Here is a 19,841-nt window from a genome sequence, read left to right as displayed (position 1 = left end):
TGTCGGGCAGAAACCTCTCAACTCCATATTCAAACTTGTGTTTTTTCGTAAATTAACGCCCTACTTGATCGTACTACAGCGTCACACAAAAGCATCAAAAGCAGCAGATCCACAAGCTCGAAGCTTTTAGCTTGTAGATCTGCTACTTGTAGATCTGCTATTTTTGAATTTGTATCCTGAAAAGTAATTTTTGGACATATGAGGTTTCCACCCGACAGAGACGATGTACAGTATGTAACTGGGGAAAGAAGCAGTGGGCGAGTTGGCATCGAGCGAAGCCAATGAAGCCAGTTGGGAAATGCAGATTAAAGCCTAATTTATGCTTGGATGATGATAAAAGTGTTGTTTGATATGTGGATTGGATTACCAAAGGTTTTCAATTAGTCTTCGGGATTAGAGACAGAAGTAGCTTGGTGCTCAATGATGCGCTGCAGTTGAAATTGATTTATTTCTTACTGGCTTGTGTCGCATCACTCATGTACAATTACAGTGTAGTCAGACATCTTAGCATCAATCTGCATAGACTCTGGGCTGAGCTGTATTGCCTAAGTCAACAGTCCTGCCTAGTCTACAGACTAACAGGCAGAACGTAGCCCTTTTGACTAGTTGGATATTTATCACTAGCATTTACAGCAGTGAGAGTATGGGTAGAATTTCTTATAATGTGCTGTGTTCTGCCATTTAAGCATGTCTTTGCCAGCTTGCCCATGAAGGATCCATGCTTATCATATCAGTCATATTAGTCAAAAGAATGGCACACTCTTTGTCTAAGGAAAGGTTTTGTGGGACAAAATGTGGGAGGGGCTGCTTTCACTTCCTCTATTTCCATTACCAGTAATATCTTGAGAGAAGTAATTTTTTACCATGGTCTAGAAAGGCTCTTTACAGTCAGAGAGATTACCAGCACTTATGGAGTGATTTTGTTTGCCCGGGCAGCATACAGGAACATGTTTTGGCACAAAACAAACGGAAGAGGCTCTTATAGAGTCCATGGGAGAGGCATCTTAAATGATCCACATGGATACATCGCTTACGCATTGTGTACTAACTAGATCATGTATCACCACCTCTCAATTAGATGCAACAATATATACTGTACATATCCATGCAAATGACACAAACATTATTTGTGAAAAAGGTAGACTAAATATAAAAATAAAGGTAAGCACATTCCATAGAGATTATACTGTATCCACATTATTCCAAATGTTCACATCAGATTGAAACAATCACAACAACAAAACAATTGAATGTTACAATGACAAAGAAGAGCTTTGCTCTAAAATGTTCTGCATGCTGCATTGCTGCCCGTGCGAACTAAATAAAAAGTGCCTGACGGACGTTTCGGTGAGTGTTGGTAATCCCTCTAATTACCAGTAATATGTTGGAAAAGTGTGCTACTAGCCTACTACTCTAGACTGTAGACTAAAGCAAGTTACACCCAAATTCTGCAGTCTTGTGCCTATGGTTGCACCACACCCTGTCTAGTACGTACTGACAGTTGAAACACTCATCTCCTACAAATACTAATTGTACTGGCACTAACTGCAAACGGAGAAGCGCTAAATAAACTCTTGTCCTAGTAAGGCTTAATTTACTATAAAAGACAGTTCCACTTGGGCTGCAGAGTAGCATAGAGTTAAAGTACTCGGCCACCTCCATAGAGACTTGGGTTCTGCCCTGCCTGAGGGCAAAAGAACTATCAGAGGAGCACGAGATTGTTTACACACCCTCCCCGGAACGGTGGGGGATGGACTGTAGTATATGGGGGGGGACTAAATTGGGAGAAAATGGGGGGAAAATAAAGGAGAGCTCATCTTGCAACTGGAATATGCTGCATATGTTGGCTGCCCACCCCCTTACGTAAGAAACCACACCTTCAGATCAGGTATCAGTCCACCGCCCCCTACTTTTTATCCACCCAAAAGCACGATCAGAGGGGGTGGGACAGAGAATGAGACAGTGAGGCTCAAACCAAATGAGTTGCGCTTTTCGGCCAGCTCCGGAAACCAGTATCAGCGGGGTGGCCAACAGCATGCGCATAAACATGCATACACACACACACACGCCCCCCCCACACACACACACGCCCGCCCCCACACACACACACACACACACACACACACACACACACACACACACACACACACACACACACACACACACACACACACACACACACACACACACACACACACACACACACACACACACACACACACACACACACACACACACTCTCTGAGCAGAGGAGAGAGGGTGCCATCTGGATGCAGGCATGGATTACTACAAGAGAGATGCCACAATGTGTTGATGTTTTGACTTCTTTGTGGGATGTAGGGCTGGGCAATTAACCAAAAATATACTAAAACAATTTTTTTACATCTAACCAACTTAATCTTGATCATGTAGGTTAATTGATTAATCGAGAAGCAGGTTTATTTGTGATATTTAAAAAAGGATCTTGTTTATAGCAAACTAAATTGATTGAGTGTGATTAACCACCTGTCCTGTATTATACAGTACTTCTTTGTACAATGGTGGAGTGCAAAAATAGTGGATAATAGTGGATATCTACAAGCTCACAACGCATCGCGAAGCGTTCTGAGCTTGTAGATTAATCATATATTAATCATATCATAATCAAGGAAAAGTTTGAAATAATCATATCGCCCAGCCCTAGGATGAACCTTATAATGTTATACATTGAGTCATGTTCCAACACATTGCCTGCCAAAAACGTTTATAAACATTTTTGAGAATTTAGCTGTTGCCTGCCAAAAAAAATCTAAAATTGTTCTTAATTTTTGGGGGTTTTAAGTTTTTCCGTTCGTCACAAAGAACCAGGAGATAACATTTTCCAAAAAGTTGCTGCTCCATTCACTTCAATGTTAAAAGATAAACGGACAAAAAAAAATACATTTTTCCTATGTTTAAGCTGTAAACATGCTGGCAGTCTGTCAGTAAAAAAAAAAAAAAAAACTCTGGCAGTTTAAGAGTTAAGCCATTGATGCTGGTGGCTTTAGCGAGTTTCTTACATTGTGTGACAAATAATTAGTAATGTGCCACTTTGGAATCAAGGATACTGGTGATGTTCTGTATTGCTTACTTTCCTCACAATTTTTTTTTTAATCTTTGAAGATTTCAAGATGTGTCAATTAATCTAGTAGCTTATTTATCTAAATAGATCCTTAGTTTAAAGAACCATATTTGTAGATAAAATGTAAATTTGCAGAAGGCTTATCTACTTAGTTGTCATCCATTTAGAGGCAATATGGTGTTCTCAAGTGTCATTAGGTGGGGTGTGTGTCTGTGTGTGCACGCATGTGTGCGTGCATGCACACGTACTGTAGCTCCTTCCACAGGGAACTGATTCATTTCTCTAAATATTCTTGTGTGTGTCCCTAGGAGACCCAGGATCCCTCAGCTGTCCTTTGGTTGGATGAGATCCAGGATGCTATACTCACGGCCAACAAGAATACCCAGGAAGCACTGCAGTGTAAGAACACACCTTTTAGACACGTCATGTTTGACTCATAATTCTTACACCCCTTTTGTTGTGTATGCGATTATAGGCTAAAACAAGATCTCACTGTTGTGAGCTTGTAGATTGAAAATAAGTCTTTATGTGGTTAAACAGAAAAGCAGTGGGGTTTGTCCTCTTTTGGGTGTTGTCAGAGTTCAGAGAGTGCATGAAGAACTATCAGTGATCACGTTCTCTGTCCCTTCAGTCTCACAGGCCATCCAGGCCATCAACGAGGCAGTGGACAGCGGTGACGCGTCCCAGACCCTGGCTGCTCTGCGCGGCCCTGGGGTAGGGCTCTATGGGCTCACCGCTGAGTGTTCACAGACCTACCAGCAAGACCTGAGCAAGATCAAAGAGGAGAAAATGAAAGAGGGTAAGGAAGGAATTTGGTGTTTTTCCTTTTGACCAAAATGTGCAATCATCTGTTATGTGCATATGCTTGTTGTCAATGAATAAGAGTGAGAAAGGAAAGGAAGGAGGGAATGAAGAGGTGGTCGGATGGGTCAACTTACTAACCAATAATGACACGCTGGCCATATTTTACAACTCGATAGAATAGCTCAACACACGTATCCACGCCCGCAATTTATGTAAAGAAAAAGCACACGACAGCTACAGAATTGACGATTGAGGTATTAGCGGTCAGAAGTCATGTTATACAGTAGAACATGAAACTCCCAGGCTTTATGTTAACAACATAAAGAACAAATTGGTAAATCCTATGGCAGAGTGCATTGCAAGCTCATTTCTGGGTTTTAGGACTACAAAGTGTAACACTCTATGATGTTGCTCTCTCCAGGTGATAATGGCAGTGAGTGGATGAAACATTGGGTGAAGGGGGGACACAACTACTATTATAACATGAAGACAGGAGAGGGCACCTGGGTAGAACCTGAGGGATTCCTCCAGAACAACACCCAACTCAACAAGGAGGACATCCAGGTAGGTTACTGCAGTGGTTCTCAAACCTTTTCATATCAAGGACACCCAAATGAATATGTATTTGGCTGCGGACCCCCAGCCAATGATGCATTATCACTGCGCTCCAGCACTATTCTAAACGGCTTACTTTGTGTGTTTACACATCAGTCTGTAGTTTCCGGGGTAACCACAGCCTACAATCGAGAGCAGCTGTGGATGGCCAATGAGAGTCTAATCACTAAGTTGCAAGCGCGATGCCGTGGCTACCTGGCCAGAAAACGCCTAAAGGAGCGAGTCGAGTTCCTGAAGACTCAAGACCCAGCTATTAAATGCATACAGGTGAGAGAACATAAACAACGAGATACAAGGCAGGTTTAAAACTGTATACACTCTGTGCTCATAGGTAAAATCTTTCTCTCACACACACACACACACACACACACACACACACATGCATATCTGGAGTGCTTTGCATTGTGACCATCTAACCTCTCTACCCCCCAATCCCAGGCCCACTGGAGAGGCTCTAAGCAGAGGAAGACCTTCAAAGACCGTAAGCAGTATCTGAAGGACCATAGTGATGATGCTGTGAAGGTACAGTAAATGGCTGCCATTGACCTCTGCAGTACTGCATGTTCTGAGCAGAATGTTTATAGCTGGGTCAGAAAGTACTGATTTCATAATCCTTTCTTCTCCCCCGCCACTACCAGATCCAAGCAATGGTTCGGATGCACCAAGCACGCAAGAAATATAAGGACCGCCTGAACTACTTCAAAGATCATGTAAGCATAATCCAACAGCAGCTTCAATCTCTGATACATATACTGCTGCAAATTGAGTCAGATTATAAAAATGTTTTACTACCACTATTCATCAGAACCGGGAAGTTATGTTGTACATTTTAGGTCACAAAGGATGGCACTGAGAGTAAAATGAAGTGCCTGTTATAATGAAAACGTTAAGTCAATCTTGCCTGTAGATCAGTCCCCTGATGCACCAACTGACATTTACTCCCAGTCCTCTGGGACATTTATGGGATCTGAATGCTCATTTAGCACTCAATAAAATGCCCCAAAAGTCATCTGCATACGCTGAGTCAATGTGGGCCTCCACGGGATTGTCTTGTGTCTAACCTTCTATTGATCAGTCATGTGATTGCATTTGCTCTGCTGCAGATCAAAGATGTGGTGAAGATTCAGGCTTTCATTAGAGCCAACAAAGCCAGGGATGACTACAAAACACTGAGTGAGTAGGATCACAAAATGGTGTACGGTCATGATAATAATAATAACACAGTGATCAGTATTGATTGATGATTTGAGTATGAATTATTGAGAAGTGCATTTTTTATATTCTTTTAAAATGTCTTATATAGCAACGAATCAAAACATACTAATAACTTTTTATAATTGACTAAATCAATTCATCTCATTAACCACTTAATATTCATTTTGAAAAATGTTTACTGTGCAATAATCACAACGTTTCGGCCATACAACCTGGCCTTCATCAGTCACCTGATGAAGGCCAGGTTGTATGGCCGAAATGTTATTATTGCACAGTAAACTTTTTTTTTGGAGCTACAGCTGTGTGCAGACGTTTACATTTTTTAATTTTATTCACAGTTACTTATTTTGTCTTGAAATATCTCGCACCGCAACACATTGTGAGCTTGTAGAAATATTAATTTTATTAAGTGTTTTACATCTTTTATAATGAATTAAATCAATTGGTTCGATTAACTGTTGCACCCCTAGCTAGGAGTAGATTTTTAAAGGAGCACTAAGATGCCATGTGCAGCTAGGGTGAGTTTGCATCCTCCATGGCAGGGCAACTTAATGGTAAAATGTATCATTCTCAGCCTAAGAAACAATTTGAATGTTGGTGTACCGTACATTATTTAAAACATATTAAAGATTTTTTTTATGTTTTGGTCCAAAAGAAATCGCCTACTGCTCCTTAAATTTAGTTTTGACTGAACAAAATTAAAATGCCAAACAGAAAACTGAACTGCAGTTTGAAGCCCACCTATACATAATTATGTCCCCCTCTCGTCACAGCCAGCGCAGATGACCCGCCGATGGCGGTGGTGCGGAAGTTCGTCCACCTGCTGGACCACAGCGACCAGGACTTCCAGGAGGAGCTGGACCTCATGAGGTTTCGCGAGGAGGTGGTCACCAACATCCGCTCCAATCAGCAGCTGGAGAACGACCTGAACCTGATGGACATCAAGATCGGCCTGCTGGTGAAGAACAAGATCACGCTGCAGGAGGTGGTCTCCCACAGCAAGAAGCTGACCAAGAAGAACAAGGGCCAGCTGTCCAACCTGATGATGATGAACAAGCAAAGAGGAGGCCTCAAGGCCCTCAGCAAGGAGAAGAGGATCAAACTGGAAGCCTACCAATATCTCTTCTATCTCTTACAGGTAAACATACATTTGTTGAAGTTCAAGAGGGTTTATTTGCCATTTGTACTAACCCATTCAATCTGGGAACACATCTGTCATTTTTAGATTTCTTTGGGCTATTAAAATAATAGCAGATATACAAGCTCATAGTGCGGCACAGAGTGCCGTGCTACAAGCTTGTAGATCTGCTATTTTTTGAAAAATCGTGGGATTTTTTTGCAAATCTTTGAAGATATATATTTTGAAAGCGAACATTTGTAACTCAAATCTTTGCTTCTGGGGAGGGGGGGTCCCTGGAACAAAACATTTTGAGATGGGGGTCTGCGCCGCGGCCAAATACATAATAATATAAATAAATATGTTGTTCCAGGGACCCCCAGAAGCACAGATCGCAGTTAAAAATGTTTTCTTTGAAACGTATAGATATTTTTTTTTTTGGCATTTTGTTCAAAAAAAATGTTTTGCTAAATTAGACCTGCTGGTGGCCAATGTTAAAAGGGTGGCGTAAAATCTGAAGGAGTAATATCCAAAAATGTGTTTTATATAAGTTGGCCTCCTGGTGGCGCTACAAAAGGCAGATGTGAAAAATGCAGGGCAATGGTTTTTCCCTGGCCTAGGGAGTGCGCATACAATGTTGTACACAGATCGGTGCAGTTATAGGTAAAAACACGAGTCGGCCTGTAATAGCGCCACCATGAGGCTGATTTGAAACATTTCAAGTGGCATTTCTTCCTCTGCCTAGTGAGAATGTACGTGCAAAATGTCACGGAAATTGCACACTGTGTTCATAATTTGAGGCATTTTGTTCAAAACGGAGCACTCCTGCAAACTTTGGAAGCCATTTTTAGCCAATCAGGATGGAATCTGAAAAATCTGAAAAAGCCGTTTCGTTTTATGACTATAGAGATACTGTGTACCGATTCGCATGACGTTTGGACAAAATCAATAGGAGTACTGTCAAAAAATGTGTTTTGCAAAAAGCGGCCTCCTGGTGGCGCTGTAACAGGCCCATGTGAAAGATTTGGGGCAGAGGTTCTGAATTGGCATCCAGGGAGTGTGTGTGCACAGTTTCACTGCGATCAAGCCAACGGAGCCAGAGATTAGCTGGTCGCAGGCAGGCAGGCAGGCAGGCAGACAGGTGTGGCGAAAAGGGAACAGTATAGTAGATGCAATAAATAATTCAGAAGTGCAGATTAGTAAACTTTTTGGTAAAAAATGAAGTCCAGTGTTATATAGTAAATCTATACATAATAGATAAGAGCAGATGCCGGTGGCTAAATGATTTACCTTTTGCAAGCAAGTAGATGTAGAAGGAATTAAAGCTGTCTGTTTTGCCACATTTAACCATTCATCTGTCTTTCTCCCTGTCATTCAGACCAACCCCACATATCTCGCCAAGCTGATCTTCCAGATGCCTCAGAATAAATCCACTAAGTTCATGGACACTGTGATCTTCACACTATATAACTATGCCTCCAACCAGAGAGAGGAGTACCTGCTGCTCAAGCTCTTTAAAACGGCCCTTCACGAGGAGATCAAGTGAGTATGACGTTCTCTGCATGAGGCCTAATGGGGGGGGGGGGGAGCAGCTGTTAACTACTTAAACAAAGAGGAAAGATATTATAAAATGCAAAGAATGGATTTTATACTTGTCCGTCTGTACTAGAGTACATATGTACATATTGAGTGACTACATATTCATGTTTTTACATGCAATGCTTATATTAAGTATTGCCTATACATAGCATAGCACTATATAATCACTGTTTGATGACTGTAGGTAAGTACTCATAAGACATAGGGAAAGGGAATGCACATTGACTGCACAGTGAGTGGGTGCATTATTTTAATTACCAGATCCTTATATCCAGGCAGCATTTCTTAAAAAAATGTAACTGTTTTTAATGTGTTATCTTGACTCCTGTAATGCTTGAATTTCCTCCCTGGGATTAATAAAGTGGAATCTAATCTAATATCTGTCCACAGATCTAAAGTGGACCAAATCCAGGAGATTGTCACGGGGAACCCCACAGTCATTAAGATGGTTGTGAGTTTCAACCGAGGGGCGAGGGGCCAGAATGCACTGCGACAGATTCTGGCACCGGTGGTCAAGGAAATCATGGATGACAAAGCTTTGAACATTAAGACGGACCCTGTTGACATCTACAAGAGTTGGGTCAACCAGATGGAGACGCAAACTGGAGAGGCCAGGTGAGAGACATGAGGCCTGGATAGAAGTCCTGCCTTTGTCTGATCCCACTTAATATCTTGTCTGCAGCAATGTGTGATAGGGGATCCGGCCTGTCTGTTTGTTAGTTTGTATGTGTTTGATTCTTAGCAAGATAACTTGAGAACGGGTGGGCAGATTTTTATGAAACTTGGTGTGAATGATCAATAAGTTACCCTGGTGATGTTTTTGGGCAAGGTCACAATCTGAAGGAAGGGATGTAGAACAAACAGTGTTTGTGCAGACACGATTTGCACCCCTAGTTGCATTTGTTTAATATTGTTCTAGTACCATGATCATTAACATTTCAATAACAGTCAACAATGGTCTTTTCTTCTCTCTTTCTACTACATGTACACTTTACCGTTATTTCTCTTGTTTTTTTTTACATGAACACTTATTCCCCATCCACCCCTTACCCCTCCTTATCCCCAACAGTAAACTGCCATATGATGTGACCCCCGAGCAGGCCATGTCCCATGAAGAGGTAAGAACCAGACTGGAAGCATCTATCAAGAACATGAGGACGGTCACAGACAAGTTCCTGTCTGCTATCGTTGTCTCGGTGGACAAGATTCCGTAAGTTATTCGACCTTACTGGTAACTGTTGTTCACACAATGTGCTGTGACTAGTCTAAACAAATAAACCCTTCTGTGTTGTCCATATTCATAAAAACTATGTTTTTACATGCCAGGTCCTTCCATGTTTTGTTTATTTAATACCAAAAATGTTGCATGCTTCCACGCTTCACCTGTCATTCCCTGGTATGAATTGTGAGGTGTTGTGCAATTGTGCATAAAGGGTTAAATAAAAGTCTGCAAAAATAGCCATGCACTTACTTTTACAGTGGGACAGCTCTTAATTATTGCAGTTGCAGACTCATGAGAGACAGGTATCTGTGTGAGTGCAGACAGTGAGATTGGGCACTTGAGCAAGTGTAATGTAAGAGCAGAATGGCCGCTGTGTGAATATGGTAAATTCCAAGCCTTCAGTATCTACAGTCTATCTGTATTGTGTTTCCCAGATATGGGATGCGTTTCATCGCCAAGGTGCTGAAGGACAGCATTCATGAGAAGTTTCCAGATGCCACAGAGGATGAGTTGCTGAAGGTTGGTCTGCTTATCTAGCCTGGTATGGCCAGACTAATATCACTGATTTGTCTGGTTTCCAGGCTACTCCTTATCAGCTGGAGTTGACAACATTGTTATTCTTCCATCCTGGCAAGCTTAAAAAGCATTGCTCCTGTTCCTGTCCTCTTGACTGAAACACCTCTCTCTCTCTCTCTATCTGTTCTTGTCTTGTTCATTCTTTTTGTGCCTGTACTTATCATTATTTCCTTTCCCTTGGTTTATTCTCCCTGGCTTTGTTCCTTGCTGTCTGACTAGTTCCAGCCTCTTTGTTGGGGGTGTCCTTCTCTCTGCCTGCTGAAAAAAGGTGAGCCACACCAACTCTCATGGCTCTCCTCCTTTTTCCTCTTCCTTCTCCTTCTCAGTAATTCCAACCAGGGATGGGAATTGTAACTCCTTTCCTCAGTTTATTAACCCATCTAACCAACAGGCCTAAAAAGAAAAAAGATGGCAAAAACATGGATGAAACTGAGAACAGTTTTAATGTTTATGCCTCATGTAACCCTGGTACAACCCCAGTTTATTACATAGAAGTTATTGTTTTTCTTTTGTGGCAAATGACTCTGCCTTTCTATAGACGAATCCACAGACGCGCTGCCTGTAGCTGCCTGTAGGCAGCCATCGCTGCGGTGTCGCGGTGTAGGAGTGTTGACACCGCAGCTATGGCTGCCTACAGGCAGCGCGTCTGTGGATTCGTCTATAGATGTATGGATGAGCCAACTCTTTTTGTTGGTTTAATTTGGTTGAGCTAATTTGGAGTAAGAAATCCATCAGTTTAATCATTCCCATCTCTAATTCACACCTACTAATCAATGAAAGATGGAATACTACGTATGGATTTGTTTATTAATAATATTTATAATAATGCATTTATTCGTCTTATATGTTAATATATTTCTTCTTGTTTTTATTACGTAAAATGTTTTAATATTGTGTGTGATCATTTAAAATAAATGGATATTTAAATGATGTTTTTGTCCAGATCGTGGGGAACCTCTTGTATTACCGCTACATGAACCCGGCCATCGTAGCCCCGGATGCCTTTGACATCATTGACATGTCGGCTGGAGGTCAGCTGACCACGGACCAGCGGAGGAACCTGGGCTCTATTGCTAAGATGCTGCAGCACGCTGCCTCCAATAAGATGTTCCTGGGAGACAACGCCCACCTCAACCCCATTAATGAGTACCTCAGTGCCTCCTACCAGAAGTTCAGGTCTGACTCTTCAACGCACTGACTGACCCACCTGTTTGTCTCCTCCTCGTTTTCTGTTTGGCAGCTAACTAGGCCATGCAGTATGTATGTACAGTGCAGTATGTACACATAACATTTCGTTCTGTTTTGGCGTACAGTAGAGAGCAGTGGCTTTCAAACTGTTTGTGCCCAAGGCACACCAGTGGGCATGTCACAAACTCTAGGCACACCTGTATTCATAGCGAAAATAGACGATCTACAATGCAACGTGTTGAGAGCTTGTAGATTGGCTAATTTCATACAAAAAAAAATAAGTTCTGAAAAAAATGAATTAAAATCTATTTTTTTAAATCACATTTTCACCTATAATTACATGCTCAAAATAGCGACACCAGATTGATAGTGGTTAAAAAAATATGCATTGTTTTCTTTGGGTATAGAATTTGCCTCTGTATTGGAAAATGAGAGCTGACAAAGTACTGATATTATACATGTAAAAATATATCACAACTTTTTGTATAGTTTTATGTTACAATAATAATGTGTGGTTGTCACAAAATCCCAAAGCACACCTGGACTTTTCTCATGGAACACTGTTTTTGGAACCACTGCAGTAGAGTTCAAAGTTTGCATGGTAGAACATTCACCTTTCCCAGTTCTCCACCGTTTGTGTGTCTCATTTCATTCGTCGTCCCATCTTGCATTACAGACGTTTCTTTTTGGCTGCATGTGACGTTCCCTCGCTGGAAGATAAGTTCAACGTGGATCAGTACTCTGATCTGGTCACCCTCACCAAACCTGTCATCTACATCTCTATTGGAGAGGTCATCAACACTCATACAGTGAGTCTAAACTGTATGAACGCTCTCATGGCTAATTTATATTTGACACTCGCGTCAACATGTTGAATATGTCAATTGTTTTCGAGTGACCAAGGATAAATTAGCCTTTACACATCCCTCTCACTGTCATCACCCCTGAGATCACCCCACCCCATTCTGCATGTGCGTGTACACGCATGCTGTTATTCATTCAGACTTTTTGGTATCTAAATTGTTCATTCCATGGTATAAGATAAGACGCCAGAGGCAGCACAGCAGTTAAGATACAGTTACAGGGCAAGAGAAGGTACAGTAGATACAGCAGGGTAAAAACATCACACACAAAAGAAACATGAACAATAGTATACAACAGTATACACCCTCAACACAATCTTGCATTACGATATGCATCTACATGTAACTTGAACACTTAAGCTCAAGCTCAAACTTAAGTACATTATAGTACTTTGTCAAAAGCTGGCTCCAGACCAATCCAAATCGGCCCGACTTTGGGCCGATTTGGCTTCGGGAAGCGTCGGCCAGTCGGTTAGGGGTCCGTCGGGGGGTCCGTCGGGACCTTTTCGGCCGACCCAGAGCCGACCGAACATGTTCAGCTTTTTAGCCGACTGGCAGAGCAGTGGCAGTGACAACAAAGGGCTGTCGGTGTTGCCAGATTATGTGAGAGAAACAAGCGACCATGTCTATGAAAACCTACATTCACTGTTTCTCGTTGTTGCTCCCAGAGAGAGAGAGAGATTGATTGATTTGACCTACTTTCGCGCAGTTTTGGTGTGCAACACAACCCTCGTTTAAGTGAATTGCTTTCACCTGCTGCTGCTGTGTGGAACGCAGTGGTGGAAAAAGTACTCAAATGTTTTACTTAAGTAAAAGTATCAATACTGCAATGTAGAAGTACTTGAGTAAAAGTACAAAAGTATTGGTATCAAAATGTACTTAAAGTACCAAAAGTAAAAGTACTCAAATGTTTGAAAATAGCAGATCTACAAGCTCACAACGCGTCGCTTCGCGACGTGTTGTGAGCTTGTAGATCGGCTATTTTCAAATAGCCTAGGTATAAAATAGAGCTAAAGTGGTTACTGTATGTTTTATAATGTAATAATTTATATCTGCATGTTCTTGTATGTTCCTTTTTTATTATTATTTAAAAACAATAAAAAATCGTGAAAAAAAAAAAAGCTGTAATTATTAATAATTAAGAAATACTATATTTTAAAGAGTGAAAAATCAACTAAAGTCATTATTAGTGCAAGTTCATTAACATTTCATTTGAATGAAAATTAATTGTGGGTAAAATACATTATGTGAATCTAATGTGATTAATGTGACCCCTACTTCAGTCAGTGAAGTCCAGGGCTGAATGTGACATATTGAGACCTATATAACTAAATATTGGTCATTTGCCAACACATTATTTTGTGAAATAAACGGGTTATATTTCACAGATAGTTATACTATTCTTATAATATATTAAAATACAATGATCCTTAACCTTCAAGTTAAATGCATTATTTCCGTGGACTTAAAAATCATTTTTGGACTTAAAAATCATTATTATTTTTTTGGATGGCCTTCCTGCCCTGGCAGGAAGACCGGGCAGGGCCTTTCCAAAAAACACCAAAGGCCAAGTGGCCTTGCCCCTAAAATGACGAAATTCCAGGCTTGAATGCAATAGATGTACTCTGAGTCTGTTACAAGTAAAAGTCCAGAATTCAACATTTACTTGAGTAAAAGTACTAAAGTATTGGTATAAAAATGTACTTAAAGTACCAAAAGTAAAAGTACAAAAATGTTTGAAAATAGCAGATCTACAAGCTCAGAACGCGTGCATCGCAACACGTTGTGAGCTTGTAGATCTGCTATTTTCAAATAGCTTATAGGTATAAAATAGGGCAAAAGAGGTTAATGTATGTTTCATAATGATTTATATCTGCAAAGTAACTAGTAACTAAACATTTCAAATAATTGTTGTGGAGTACAAGTATAGACAATTGGAAATACTCCAGTAAAGTAAAAGTACCTCAAAATTATACTTAAGTACAGTACTTGAGTAAATGTACTAGTTACTTTACACCACTGCACGTCAGTGAAGAAAAAACGCTGGGAACATCCCTAAGTGGCTTTGCAGGGAAACAAGCCCAAAGTCGCTTATAATAAGCAGACCTGGCAACGCTGGCACGCTAAAAGTCAAATTAGCACATGAATGGCCAGTCGGCTGACAGACTTAAATGGTAACTTTTGCCAACCGAATACCAGTCTGTTGCAGTCTGGAGTAGTCTGCAATAGTCTGGACGAGTCTGTTTGGTGCGGAGTTGCCTATACAAACGTACGAAGAATAGGGAGAATAGACAGAAGAATAGGGAAAATAGGCAGAAGAATAGGGAAAATAGGCAAACTACAATCTTACAACCTGTCGCTTTGCGATGCATTGTGAGTTTATTTAATATGCTATTGTTGCTATTTTTTAAAATGTTGACATTTTAGATTATACATTTTTCTTTAAAAATTTTGTTTTACATTTTTGAAAATGTTCACCTGCCCTTTAATGCCCAAAAATAGCGACACCAGTTAAAGTGGTTATGGGGTATTTTTGTATTTCTAATTTGTGTGACTGATAGTGCTGTGCTGTCTACACAACACATTTTCTCTGTTAGTTGCTGCTGGATCATCAGGATGCCATTGCTCCAGAACACAATGATCCCATCCATGAGTTACTGGAGGACCTGGGTGAGGTGCCCACTGTTGAGTCCCTCATCGGTAAGTAGAGTTTCTTTGTAAATGAAGTTAGATTTACACCTACAGTATATTATTGCTGTCGGGGCAGACGCCTTGTATCCCCATATGTAATATTTTTACATTTATTCTAGGGCTGTCAAAATAGCTGGGTTAGCTGAGTTAATTAATTTATGGAAATAATTAGATAAAATCTTTTAACGCTATTAATGCATGTGCAGAATGACCTGCCCCATACATCCCATAATTCCACCCACTCTGCACTAGTTGTCGCTCACAATGTGCTCTGAATCGTGATTTTTGAAAGATTTTGGTAATGACATTCTCAAATACAGGGATGCCAGTGGTTAAGTCTGTCTTTGGGTTTTATAAATATTTAACCAATGAAAAGTATTAACAAGAGCTTGTGACTAAATAACAACACAGGTTCTTATTTCCATTTCCGGAAAAATAACAACATTCAAGGTTTTCGCCCGACAGCAACGGTATTGAAAATGAAATGATAGAATATTGGTCCATATACGCTACAGCCTTATCATATAGTATAAGGCTCCCTTTGTGACGAACATGTCTGTTAATCACTCAGACAAGCCGCCGACTATTCAAGTTAGATTTTTTTTTGCTTTTGCACATTCCTAGATGGAAGCATAAGCCAGGTCTCCCCCCCCCCCCCCCCCCCCCCACCCAAAGCAACAGGATATGCCTTTCTAGTAGAAAGTAAACTATACCAGACAGTATTTAAACAATATAGCATCATCCTTTGAACTGCACATCACTCAAAGCAATTTGTTTTCCGTTCCTAGGTGAAAATCCCCTCCCCGATGGTGACCCCAACAAAGAGGTGATGGGGAAGACGGAGGTTTCCCTCACACTTGCCAACAAGTTTGATGTCCATGGAGAGGCCAACACGGAGATGGATGCCAGGACCCTCCTGCTCAAGTGAGTCATAAAGTATTAGATCGCATTCCTTCTGAGACTTAAACAAGAATGCGCAGTGTCATCAAGTGTATGCCATTATATTTATTGTTTTCGTACGCTTTACTCTCTCCAGCACCAAGAGGCTAATCGTGGATGTGATCCGGTTCCAGCCTGGGGATACTCTGACTGAGATCCTGGACTCTATGGCCAGCCCTGAGCAGGTCAGAAGCAGGGGATTGGACGGGGATGGGGGCCATTACACTACACTGCAACATATAACATATAAAAACCATATCAATCAAGCCATTAAAAAACATACAAATAGAGTCCTATGAAAAACATACAAATTCAAATGGATATAAGGACTACCAGGTCGACATCTATGTCCTCTCAGTCCAATCCTCAGGTGTCGATAGGAAGTTGTTAGGTGTGCAGTTTGTGAAAGAATCATTAGCTTTCATTGCCTGTCATCTGTTATCTGTTGCAGTGAGTTACTGTAAGGGATGTTCACATTATAAGTCACAAATGGTTAACTTCAGTGCTGTTTCATGGTGTGTATGTCCATTCTCTGCTACAGTGAGTCATACTGTTCTCCTTCGGTTTTGTGACATCATGAACATAGTGGAGTGAGCTATGATTGGTCTACTTTTGTGGGGACAAACATGCATACATGCTGTACATGCATACAAAGACAAACCCTGTTCTAGACATCTCAACCTTCTGCCATGTAAAACATTTAACGGTGTGCTGTACCGTTTAATTAAGGATTAGTAAACTTCCTTCCTCTTAATGATATACTTGTTATACCTTAACGGTTTGGATCCCCATTACTTAACAGGTACTGAAGGATGACGTTTTTGGTGGGTAGGGAATAGTATTTGGAATAGAGCTATTCATATGCAATCTGAAAATGTACATTCATACAACTGCTATGATTTCCTGGGTGACAGGAAGTGGAGTACCAGCGTGCGATGCAGAGGCGGGCGATCCGAGATAAGAAGACTCCAGAGAAGATGAAACAGGCCAAGCCCGTGGTGGACGACAGCCTGACGCTGCAAGGGAAGAAGGACAAGATTAAGAGCAACCTGCAGAGGTTGGCGGAGCTGGGCAAAGTTCACCCTGAGAACCGCTACCAGGACCTCATCAATGACATAGCCAAGGTATAGCTATGTCATGTAGCAACAACAGTCTGTTATTACTAGAAGACACGTGAAAATGCTTGTCAGCTGTTTTCACCACTAGCCATTTTTAACCATTTGAGCCTTGGCATCCCTGTTCTGGGGGAATGTTTGATTGAAAATAGCTGATCTGCAAGCTCACAATGCATCCCAACAGAATGCTTTGTGAGCTTGTAGATCAGCTATTTGTTTTGGTGTAGAGGGGGGAAAAGAACAGTACAGTACAGAGCTGACCCCGGTAAACTAAGTATTAGTTTACTACTGTAAGTATAGGGGGTTTAAGTGGGTAATTATTACAATAATTAATTAAAAAAATCGTAGGCTGGCTCGCTAGCTAACTTACAGCTGTTTCTCAGATAGTTTGTTGTTTCACAGGGCAACGGTTGGTCACAATGGTTGTAATGTTCAGGACGGCGGGGTTAATGTTTACAGAATGAAACGTATAGAACTTATAGAAACTGCTTGTTATATTTTTGTACTGTATATGGATGGGTTAACCATTTAAACCCTATATACTTTGTCGACTGGGGTCCTACAAGGGTCTATGCTATACTTGGTCCCCTGCTTTTTTTCACCAAATGTCTGCGATGCGTTTTGAGCATCGCAATCTGCTATGTTCGGTGAATGTTCGTCTATTTTCATCGAACGTTCACCTTTTATGACATGCCCAGAATTGCTAGCATTCAAGTGGTTAATACCGTTAAAAGTACATTTTCTTTCTTATTATAATTTATTTACATGTATTCTTTTTTTCTCCTTTTTAATTTGTTCATTTACAGGACATCAGGAATCAGCGGCGGTATCGTCAGCGTAGGAAAGCAGAACTGGTGAAACTACAGCAAACCAATTCTGCCCTCAACTCAAAGACCACATTTTACAATGTGCAGATTGACTACTACAATCAGTACATTAAGACATGTATGGACAATCTGGCCAGCAAGGGGAAGTGAGTGGGATTTCCTTTGTTTAACCTCTTGAACCCTCTATTCTTAGTAAAACAGACCTTAGCTGTTCTTGGAACGCTTTTTTTCTGTCTACAGACTTGACACCAAATCTCCTCGCCAAAATTAGCCGATCTACAAGCTCAGGTTAATTACAGTATGGATGTTAAGCTCTTCATCATCTCTCGCCTCCACAGGTTATCAAAGAAACCAGGTGACAACAAGACTAAGAAGAGTAAACAAGTCTCGCAAAAATACACTGCCGCTCGACTCCATGAAAAGGGCGTGCTGATCGAAATAGAGGACCTGCAGACAAACCAGTGAGTTCTACAGTTACAGTTATGCAATACCCCTTTTTGTGTTGCCATGGATGACGCATAACCGTACACACATTTTAGAGGTTGTTTGAGTCTAATGCAGGATGCATGTCGGTAAAGCCAGACTCTGTTAAGAGGTGTTGCCTGCTCTGACAGCAGTTGTACTACATTCTATTTCAATTTGATTTGATTATTTGCACAAAACATAATAAAATACATAAAATGATACAGACATCATGTTATACATAAAATATTATCAATTACAGGTAGTAAATAATAATAATAATAATAATAAACATAATTTATTTAGCACTTTTCATACAGAACATGCAACTCAAAGTGCTTTGCATAAAATAAAATAAAAACAAAAAGCAGGAGGGGCACTCGAAAGGCACAGGAATAAAGTATCTGCCCACCAATGGTGAGTCTAGAGGTGCAAATCCACCGCGGTGCATCCGATTTGGCCGAGCATCTATATGAACACAAATGGCCTTGTTCAGGGGAGGGAAGCCGGCCGAGTGTTCTTTGTTGCTGCACGTATTCCTACAGGCTAGGGTAGCGTCTATCAGCGGGGAATGTTGATTGGGAGGAGTAGGACGGCGTTGAGATGAGTCAGTAGGTTGCACCAGCAATGACGACACAGAAATATGTGGGGAGGAATTAATTGCCATAATGACAGTGGGAGAGAAAGGGGTAAAATAAATAATTGGCTACTCTAAATGATATGGGGGGGAGAAATAAAATGTAAAGCACAATAATAAAGTTGAATGGATAATAAAATGAAATAAAATGCCTTACAATTGTGAGAAATGGTATAGAAATACAATACAAAAATGTTGTTTAAACAGAGTCTGCCTCTGTAATCTCTTTATATAAGGTGTTCCATCATTTGGGGGCATAATTGAAGAAAGCTGCATCTCCAGTTTTCCTTTGGGTAGGGTTATGCATATCCAGCAAGCCTGCAGTAAAGGATCTAAGGGCTTGTAAAGGAACATAATACAGGTGGGAGTCTATGAGTTAGGCTGGTCCTAACCCATTGGGAGCTTTGTAAACAAATGGAAGGACTTTAGAATTGACTCTGAAAGACACAGGGAGCCAGTGTTGTCTATGCAAGACTGTACTGATGTGTTTTCTGGTTTGGTTAGCAGTTATCAGCAAGGGCCCAAGGCAGCTCCCTTGTGCAACAGCAAAAGTTATGTCATTCTGTATTTCTCTGACATACTGTATGTTCTCCAAAACTAATAAAAAATATTCTTCTTGTACAATATGTTCAAAACCAGTTTAGAATGCGGTTCAAACACATTCTGAGAGGCCAACTGATACCTTATTAGCATCCATGCTAATTCTTAGATTACTAAAGTTTCAAGTATCTTGCTTAGAGGGTAGGTTAGATATTGGTCTGTAATTGTATAGAACTCCTCCATAATCAAAAATAAGCTTATTCATTAGAGGCTTCACATGAGCAGTTTTGAAGGCATCAGGAAGAACTCCCATTTCAAGGGATGTATCAAT

At 40.8% G+C, this 19,841-nt stretch overlaps 1 protein-coding gene across 1 annotated transcript in view; it reads left to right on the top strand.

The window, feature by feature from the left end:
* iqgap1 (IQ motif containing GTPase activating protein 1) overlaps positions 1-19,841 on the top strand; it is a 48,243-nt gene that overhangs the window by 25,029 nt on the left and 3,373 nt on the right. Inside the window, exons 16-35 of the mRNA XM_080414327.1 lie at positions 3,409-3,499; positions 3,732-3,899; positions 4,326-4,468; positions 4,616-4,786; positions 4,958-5,041; positions 5,158-5,229; positions 5,623-5,692; positions 6,508-6,872; positions 8,230-8,393; positions 8,841-9,065; positions 9,520-9,660; positions 10,107-10,191; positions 11,192-11,424; positions 12,113-12,245; positions 14,897-14,999; positions 15,779-15,914; positions 16,027-16,114; positions 16,844-17,053; positions 17,851-18,017; positions 18,210-18,332. Of these exons, the coding sequence (XP_080270453.1) occupies positions 3,409-3,499; positions 3,732-3,899; positions 4,326-4,468; positions 4,616-4,786; positions 4,958-5,041; positions 5,158-5,229; positions 5,623-5,692; positions 6,508-6,872; positions 8,230-8,393; positions 8,841-9,065; positions 9,520-9,660; positions 10,107-10,191; positions 11,192-11,424; positions 12,113-12,245; positions 14,897-14,999; positions 15,779-15,914; positions 16,027-16,114; positions 16,844-17,053; positions 17,851-18,017; positions 18,210-18,332 (2,972 nt within the window). The remainder of the gene's footprint in view (positions 1-3,408; positions 3,500-3,731; positions 3,900-4,325; positions 4,469-4,615; positions 4,787-4,957; positions 5,042-5,157; positions 5,230-5,622; positions 5,693-6,507; positions 6,873-8,229; positions 8,394-8,840; positions 9,066-9,519; positions 9,661-10,106; positions 10,192-11,191; positions 11,425-12,112; positions 12,246-14,896; positions 15,000-15,778; positions 15,915-16,026; positions 16,115-16,843; positions 17,054-17,850; positions 18,018-18,209; positions 18,333-19,841) is intronic.

Source organism: Gymnoscopelus braueri (assembly GCF_963280865.1).
Source record: "Gymnoscopelus braueri genome assembly, chromosome: 1".
Taxonomy (NCBI): domain Eukaryota; kingdom Metazoa; phylum Chordata; class Actinopteri; order Myctophiformes; family Myctophidae; genus Gymnoscopelus; species Gymnoscopelus braueri.
This window is presented reverse-complemented; position numbering and strand designations above follow the sequence as displayed.